The sequence below is a fragment of the Ipomoea triloba genome, chromosome 10, assembly GCF_003576645.1.
Source record: "Ipomoea triloba cultivar NCNSP0323 chromosome 10, ASM357664v1".
In the NCBI taxonomy this organism is placed as follows: domain Eukaryota; kingdom Viridiplantae; phylum Streptophyta; class Magnoliopsida; order Solanales; family Convolvulaceae; genus Ipomoea; species Ipomoea triloba.
Genome location: NC_044925.1, coordinates 25,066,976 through 25,076,550, shown reverse-complemented (window position 1 = coordinate 25,076,550; position 9,575 = coordinate 25,066,976). Strand labels below are relative to the sequence as shown.

Here is a 9,575-nt window from a genome sequence, read left to right as displayed (position 1 = left end):
TTTTAATCAATAAATGAATTTAATTAAAATATTAAATTAATTTAGCTTTACGAAACCCTAATCATTCTACATCATATATATGAGGACAACATCTATCTTCCCAATAAAATTTTCAGCCTGTCCAATGCGCTGAGTAATAAGAGAAAAAGGATTATTTTAAGTGGAATATATCTCCCAATCAGACGCCAAGGACCTTGTGGTCCAGTGGCATCAAACCCTTCCCTTTATACATAGGTTGAGAAAGTAGTTATTAAAAAAAAAAAATATCTCCCAATCAGACTTGCGTGAAATTTACTCCTATTACTTTCATGCCCAGAACCAAATTAAAAAATAAAATAAAATCTATATTAAGACAATACCTAGATCAAAATCTATTGGTGGTGTGTAGGGAAAGAAAATAATAATAATAATATACCATTACATTTTTTCAAAGAAAAAAATAATAATAATAATATACCATTACATTTTTTTCTACACGGGAGGAAAAATATCAAATTTTCTCCCAAAATTATCTGCATATAACAATTTTCTCCCATTAATCGTTTTTGCTTCCACATTACCCCTTTAATTATCCTTTAATTATTTGAAAAGTGGTGTCCCCCCCCCCCCTCCCCACCCCCTATTAATTGAGAATAGCAAAATAACTTATTCATTTATTTTTCTTCTTTAACAAATTATTGCTTATATGTGGAAATCAAAATAAAAGTGAAAAAGAACAAACACTATTTGAAAATGTTTTAATTATAATTTTAAGATAATGCTAGCAACATAATTAAGACTTAAAAAACAAATAATTATTACTTCTTAATTTGTGTTTAAGTCTTAATTCTATTACTAGTATATAGTAGTATTAGTTTAAAATTATAATTATAATATTTGCAAATAGTCTTTGTTCTTTTTTGACATTTATTCTAATTCTCATACATAAAAAATAATTTTTTGGAGGCAAAAAAAAAAAAAAACTTAAAATACATATATTTTAATACAACTCACTCTATTATATTGTCCACTGAGTCTCAATCTCATGACCTTCCATATGGGAGAATCTCTACATGCCATCTAAGCACAAGATGTTTGGCTTTAAAAACTCATTTAATAAAAAAAAAGGGAAAATATCACTTTAAAATAATTAAGGGGACAAATGTGAATACATGAATAATTTAAAGAAAAAAACACTATTAACATATAATTAATGAGAAAAAGAAGTTATTTTCCGTTATTATTAATTGTTTTTGGTCTCTCTCCAATTTTTCCAGCTAATTTCTATTTGAAAAGTCTTGCAACCTTTCGCTTTCTTTGCATCAAATTAATTCCCACCATATATATACAAATCATTAAATTAGTATGAACAAAATTCCAGCACACTCTAATTGACTATTGTAAGAGGAACTATCAATCGGACTTGCGTGAACTTTACTCCTATTGCTTTCATGCAAAAATAAAATAAAATAAATCAATTATCTGAAGTAAGCCGTAGCCCAGATCAAAATCTATTAGTGGTGTCGGGAAAGAAAACTATAAATAAATTGGATATTGTGACTAAATAACATTTTCCTTGCCTGCCCAGTTGTTATTGCCTACATACCCTAATTGTTCTTTTTATTTGCGATCTCTGAGACTATTTTGTCTACAAAATATGAAATTTTCTCGTCCAAAGTCCTTATATTCTAACTCAAAAAATTCATCAATTAATAAACCACGATGATTCAACATCTCATTATGCAAGAGGACTAGTACTTGGTGTCTACAATGAACCACATTAATCAAGTTAGTGCAACTCTCATATTGCGGTTGCCAAGATTCGGTCATGTGCATTGTTCACAATCTACTACCCAAGAATCAATTGAGTTATGCTCGATATGGTGAACTTCTTGTGAGCACCAGACACTAGTCCACCCACCTTATGTTTTATATTTTTAAAATAGTCTAAATTTATCAATTTTTTTTTAAAAAAAATTCATTCTATTTTTTAAATAGATATATTAAATATTTAAACTTTAAAGTTAAACTAAAAAAATAAAATAATTGTTATAGTTAAAATTTAAATTGTTATTTAAAGTTTAAACTTTAATCAAACAATTTTTATTTAAACTGTAATAAAATAGTTAAACTTTATTTATTTATTTATTTATTCATTTTATGGTTTCGAACCAGGACTTGCAATTTCAGTTCCTAATATTATGGACCGGAACTAGAACATAGTTTATACGGTTTCAATTTAAGTTCGGTTCCTAGCGTACATAGTTTAATTCAAATTAATTCTGATTTAAGTTTGATTCTTATAGTACACAATTTAATTCAAATTAAACGATATAAATTGAACCGTGGTTATCTCTAGGCTACAAAAGTACAAAGACTTAAGAGTCAACTAAGATACATTTCTTTCAAACTCGCTTTACTCTCAGATGGTGAAATCGCGTCTGTTTTCGCAATAAACAAATACAAGCTGAAATGTTGTGACTTGTGGGGCAAATCCTTGAAAGCAATCCAGTCTTGACCTAGTCCAACCTCTCAAAACATTTCGTGCTGCGCACGACGGTATTCTACTTCTTAACATTTGCACCAGTTAATACCATCTGCTGCGATCCTTCGAGTATGGTACTCAATAGTTCGTGCTTGGAATGTGGTATTCATTGTTGCGTGGATTACAGTAAAAACGACATCGTTTCGCACAATTTTTTTTCACACAACCCATTGCAACATACATTTTTATAACTCATAATATACATTATTCTAACTCATAATAATGGGTTGCGTGAAAAAAAATATATGAGTATAATCTTATGAGTTATAAAAATGTATGTTGTAGTGCCATTACACTCGGATGAAGGGCAAAATAAGTTATAAAAATGTAATATGTTATAAAAATGTATGTTGTAGTGCACCCTAATACATAATTTATATTATTCAAACACATAAAGTATACGTAACTGTTTAGGCAGTGCACGTAAATGAAGGGCAAAATAATCTTTTCAGTCTTGTTAGGACTAAATGTAGTAGTGCCATTACACTCGGATGACTCTAACTAGAATTAACTTTTATTTTTATGTATAAAATGATAGTTAAGTTACATGCATACTGAAACTACAATAATTTGACCACAAAGATATATATTATTATTAGAATTCTAATAATAATAACAATAATAACAATCATCATCATCATCATCATATAATATGAAATGTAATATTTCTTATACCATACATTAATAGAAAATTATTGAATTTTTAACAAAAATAAAAAATTACACATTTACACAATACTTAATGGTGCCTATACACAGACTGTTGTGGTTCAATAACCAGAGACTTCAAGTTACTAGTATAGCTTTGTATGTCACCAACAACAGAAATTAAAGTACCTATATGTCTGACTTTAATTTTCAGCTTGTTGTATGCTGAAGAAAATATTAATCAGATTCATTAAGCCTCTGAGTGTGCTTGGAGTGTTTCCAGCTAACTGGTCCAATTTCTGGGGCTAAAGTCCCTGCCACAGGCTGAAAGGCATCCATGCTACAGCTGATTACGAACACCGTACCGTAGCAATCAATTAAGGAAAATTGATATTTTGTATTCTTACATGCATACAGCCAATACGTACAGGTCATATATAATAGTGGGGTGATCAACTTGAGAGCTAAGTGAAGACTCGTAGGATATGAAAGTATGAAGTCATATATTATTGCAATAATGCATTTTCTTTAAGATAAATGATAGATAATTGAAGTCCACTCATTGAGTAGATTTGGTGCCGCCCAAGATATTATATATAGTAGTATTTATTCATGGAAATCTTAACCTGTATCAATTGTCATATATGCATACTAACATGGAGATCACAAACGTATCTTCTCTACTCTCCTTTTTCATTTTAGCAATGGCTTTAATACTCAGCGCCCTAGCCACCAACATCACCACGATCAGTCCTCTCTTCTTTCTTTGAAATCCTACACCAGCTTAAGTCACAACCATAAATTGGCAAACAACTGGTCAACCAGTGCTTCTATTTGCAACTGGATTGGAGTTGTTTGCGGATCTAAACACCATAGAGTGGTCGCATTCAACATATCGAGTATGGGTATTGTGGGTACCCTTTCTCCACAATTAGGCAACCTCTCATTTCTTGTTTCTCTTAACATAAGTCACAACAGTTTCTATGGAAATTTGCCTAGAGAGTTAGCCAGCCTACGCCGACTACAATACATAGATTTCGGTTATAATAATTTTAGTGGAAAAATTCCAGAGGAGATTGGCAATCTTGAGAATACAAAATGGGTGATATTGGAAGTTAACCAACTCGATGGTCCTATTCCCTTCACCATCTTCAACATTTCCACATTACAAAATTTGGTCCTCAACAATAATAGCTTATCTGACTCTCTTCCGATGAAGCTCTGTCAGCATGCTACAAGACTCAAAGCGCTTCTCCTGCATTACAACAAGTTGAGTGGTTATATTCCAAAGAATTTATCAAGTTGCTCAGAACTTGAACAATTGCGGTTGAGTTACAACAATTTTGTTGGGACAATTCCAAAAGAGATTGGGAGCTTAAATATGCTTCAGATTTTAAGACTCGGCGGTAACAAGTTGGAAGGTATGTATGTTCTTGCATTTCGCTACTAGAAAAATTTAACGATTTTCTGTAATAATTATATTCTAAATACTTGACTCATGTTTTAATTTTGTAGGAATAATACCTGAAACAATATTTAACATGTCTACACTAACTTTTATAAGCATGGGAAACAACAATTTGTCTGGTATTCTCCCACCAAACATGTGTTTACATCTTCAAAAGCTTGAAAAACTTTACTTGTATAAGAACAAGCTATATGGCAACATTCCAAGAAGCATAGGTGAATGCTCTTCACTTAAATACCTCATAATGTGGGAGAATTCCTTGTCAGGTATGGACAGTATAGCTCTTCGTTTTAGTTTTATGTCTTGCAATTTCAACATATTTCTTATTGAACTATAAAATGAAAGAAAGATATTATTATAATGTGAATATGAGAATCTGACTCCAACATGTCAACTACATATGGATATTGTATTTGTTTGTGCCTGGGTCACTTAAAAGACAACACTTTTGTCAAAAACTGTTATTATTGTAGTGTTGTCTTTGTGCATTTTCTTGTAGTGTATGAACAATATATCTCTTCTTTTTAATTGTCTTGCACCCTCAACACATCCAGTGTTATATTGAGCTACAAAATAAAAGAAAGATATTATAATGTAAATTTAGGAATAGACTCCATCACAACAACAACGTATTGATATTGTATTTGTACGTAACTTAGCTAGGTAAATTAAATTGTCAAGTGAAATATCAAAAGAGATTGGGAGCTTGAATATGCTTTAGATTTTAAGACTTGGTAATAAATAATAATAACTTGGAAGGTATGTATGTTCATGTATTTGGTTACTAGAGTAATGTGAAACTTTTGAAAACGATCAACTTTAATGATTTTTTAGTCAAAATTATAGTAAATATATATAGAGTGCATATAACTCATATTTTGATTTAATTTTGTAGGAATAATACCTGAAATAATATTTAACACTTCTACACTACTATAAATATGAGAAACAACAATCTCTCTAATATTCTTCCAGCAAATATGTGTTCACATTTTCAAAATTTTGAAGAACTTTACTTGTATATGAACAAGTTACGTGAAAACATTCAAGGAAGCATCTGTGAATGTTCTTCACTTAAATACCTTTATGTGGGAGACTTCCTTGTCAGATATGGACAGTATAGCTCTTCTTTTTAGTTTTATGTCTTGCAATCTCAGCACATTTCTTATTGAATTAAAAAATAAAAGAAAGATATTATAATGTGAATATGAGAATCTGCCGTCCAACATGTCAACTACATGCATATGGATATTGTATTTGTTTGTGCCTTGGGTCACTTAGCTTGAATATTATATTATTTTGACAGGTGAAATATCAAGAGAGTTGGGCAACCTTGATAGACTAGAGATCCTTGAGTTGCAATATAATGGATTAAGTGGTTTTATTCCGTGGGGAATCTTCAATATTTCAACTCTTGAAGTACTGGACCTGTCATTTAATGAGTTTTCAGGTACTCTTCCAACATCTTTAGGTTATTGGCTTACCAATTTAAAAAAATTGTATCTTTCTAATACCAATATTGGAGGAGTTATATCTCCCCAAATCTCAAATGCTTCCAACCTTGCTCATATTGAACTTGGCGAGAACCAATTCAAAGGCTTCATTCCGAATTCACTTGGAAACTTAGCAAAACTCCAATATCTACGTTTGTCTAAGAACAATCTAACAACTGATCCTCAATTTAGCCTTATAGCTTCATTAACAAATTGTAAATACATCCAAACCTTAGCATTGTCATTTAACCCTTTAAACGCTATCCTCCCAAATGCAATCGGCAACCTCTCCTACACTCTCCAATATCTCCACCTAAAAAATTGTAACATCAAGGGACGAATTCCACATGAGATTGGCAATCTAAGTAGCTTATGGGAGTTGAGTTTAAGCTTCAATGACATTATAGGATTTTTGCCTACAACCATTCAGGCTCTTCAGAGTCTTCAGGGATTCTTCATATCAAACAACAGATTAATAGGATCATTTTCAGATGTGATCTGTGAACTACGGAATTTGTTTTGGATAAATTTAGCTAGAAATAAATTTTCAGGTTTAATCTCTGATTGTTTAGGGAACATTTCTTCCCTGGAAAAGATCTATTTGTATGAAAATGAATTCACAGTCTTCCCTCCTACCCTATGGAGCATTAAAAATCTTTTGATTCTCGACTTGAGTTCGAATAACTTGAGCGGTTCTCTACCTCAAGAAATTGGGAACGCAAAGACGGCAATAGCAATTGATCTCTCAAATAACAAACTATCTGGAGATATTCCAAGTAGTATTGGAGGCTTGACAAGGTTAATCAATTTTTCTGTGGCCAATAACAAAATCCAGGGTTCTATTCCTGACAATTTTGGCAAACTCCTGGATCTACATTCATTAGATCTTTCCGATAATAAAATCTCCGGAATGATTCCCAAGTCATTGGAGGGACTTATAAGTATGAACTATTTCAATGCTTCGTACAACAAATTAACCGGAGAAATCCCAAGTGGAGGCCCTTTTGTCAACTTCACTTATGAATCATTCTTGGGGAATGATGGTCTATGCGGTACTCCTAGGATGCATGTCCCACCTTGCCTAGCTCATAATCTGCATCAATCAAAGAAGGACAGAGTGATTTTCATTGTACTTGTCTCGTTGGCAGTTCTTATAGTACTAATTGCCTCTGTTTCTGTGCTATACATCTTCAAGAGGCACAACATAGAGGAGGTTCCAGATGAACCAAACTTTCTGTCAGCAACAACCCCAGCAAGATATTCGTACTATGAACTCCAACGGGCAACAAATGGGTTTGATGAAAGCAACTCGCTAGGTAGTGGAAGCTTTGGATCAGTTTATAAAGGGATTTTAACAAATGGGATGCAAGTAGCTGTCAAGGTTTTTCGTTTGGAACATGAAGGTTCAAATAGGAGTTTTGACAGTGAATGTGAGGTTTTACACAGCATTCGTCACAGAAATCTCACAAAGGTCCTTGGTAGTTGCTCCAACTTGAATTTTAAAGCATTGCTGCTAGAGTACATGCCCAATGGGTGTTTACATAAGTGGTTGCATTCTCACAGTTATTTCTTGGACATGATACAAAGAGTGAGTATAATGATAGATGTGGCATCTGCTTTGGAATATCTCCACTATGGTTACTCCAATCCTATCATCCATTGCGACTTGAAACCCAGTAATGTCTTAATAGATACTGATATGGTGGGACATTTGAGTGACTTCGGTGTTGCAAAGCTCTTAGAAGATGGAAACTCCATTGCCATTACAAACACCTTAGCGACAATTGGTTACATTGCTCCAGGTAAATGTTTCAGTTTTTTAAATTTCTAGATTTGATTTTAACATTGATCACATAACATTTTTGCATTTCTAATGGTTTCGTATCAAAATTTGCACTCCTAGAGTATGGGCAAGAAGGTCTTATATCCACACGTAGCGATATGTACAGTTATGGTATTATGTTGCTTGAAGTTTTCACGAAGACTCAGCCTGGAGATGAAATGTTCAGCGAAGATTTATGTCTGAGAAGTTGGGTGCACACTGCACTTCCTGTAAATACAAGTCAGATTATAGATCCAAATTTACTTGAACCAAATGAAGAAAAGTACGATGAAAAGTTGCAGTGTGTGTCGGCTATCTTTGACATAGGCATTAAATGCTCAACAAAATCCCCTCGAGAGAGGATGAATATCAAAGATGCCTTATCAGCATTGATAAAGATCAAAACCCAACTTCTTTCCCTGTATGCAAGCATTTAGAGTAGTATGTATTAGCATCTCCTATTGTATCTTTCTTTAAAATGGAAATAAAATGCAGCAGATACAGTTTATGTACACAAATCCTATTTAGTCATTTACTAGGTCTTCTTCAGCTGCATCTTCTTTCCAGAATTCTGTTTTAAGTTTTCTCTTTATCCATGCCCCAGCTTCATTATAACCTCACTCGCCTTGCTCCATGGATTTAGAGATCTTGGAGGAAGTATTGGTCTAGAGTATAGTAAGTAGTAACACAGTTGTTATACACAAATCCGGCCAGTAACATTGTTTGCAATTGTTTAGAAATATTTTATTTTTATTAATTTAAATATGATTGTTACAATACATGCATAAATGTTCAAAAATTTTCCACTAATATGCTAAAATTATATTATTGCTACATAGCATTTAACTTAGTTATATATCTTATGCTTATCCCTATTTTTGGACGGAGTCTTGGGGCGGGGTGTTTTTATAAATTTCGATTTGCTCTCCGGTATACCTTTTTTGTCATCAAGAATATACTTCACTTTACAAATTATTTTCTTTCCTATTGTATATTTTTAAAAAGTTTTTTTTTTTTTCATTTTTGGGCTCACAACTATAGATCATTTCCTCATTTGGTTCCTAACTAATAATTTTTTTAATATTTGATACTACGACTTCTAAAACTTTGTCACATTTGGTTACTCCAACCTAATTTTTCGTCACCAGCTGCTAACTTATCTTAAAATGTAAAATTGTCATTTTTATCACTTTTTTCTTAAATTTCTTGGAGAGGTTATTGGAAATGATAATTTTGCTCTTCAAGATAAATCACTTATCTAAAATTTGATCACCGGTGATAAAAAATTATTATATCGGAGCGAGAAATTAAATGTGACAAAAATTTAAAAATTTAGAACCAAATGTGAAATTCTTCTCATAGTCATGAAACCTAAAGTGAAAAGAAAAAGAAAAAGAAAAAAACTCTTAAAAAAAACATTTCCTACAATTCTCTAAGCTCTCCCTGTGAAGTGCACAATGAAAATCTCCCGCAAGAACCACAAGTGACTGGTGACGCGATGGACATGATTACCAATGGCAAACAATTTTTGAATGGTAAATATTTATGGGTCGCACTTGTGTGAGACCGTCTCACGGGTCTCAATTCGTGAGACGGAGAGGTCAACATAATTTAAGTTAT

The 9,575-nt window shown here is 32.4% G+C and overlaps 1 protein-coding gene across 1 annotated transcript; it reads left to right on the top strand.

Annotated features, from left to right (window-relative positions):
- Nucleotides 1-3,951: 3,951 nt before the first annotated feature.
- On the top strand, nucleotides 3,952-8,732 carry LOC116031401 (probable LRR receptor-like serine/threonine-protein kinase At3g47570). Its single transcript, XM_031273601.1, has 5 exons — nucleotides 3,952-4,593; nucleotides 4,688-4,906; nucleotides 5,947-6,090; nucleotides 6,685-7,935; nucleotides 8,037-8,732. The coding sequence occupies exons 1-5, from the start codon at nucleotides 4,074-4,076 to the stop codon at nucleotides 8,390-8,392; spliced, it is 2,490 nt and encodes an 829-aa protein (XP_031129461.1). The 5' UTR covers nucleotides 3,952-4,073; the 3' UTR covers nucleotides 8,393-8,732.
- Nucleotides 8,733-9,575: the final 843 nt, after the last annotated feature.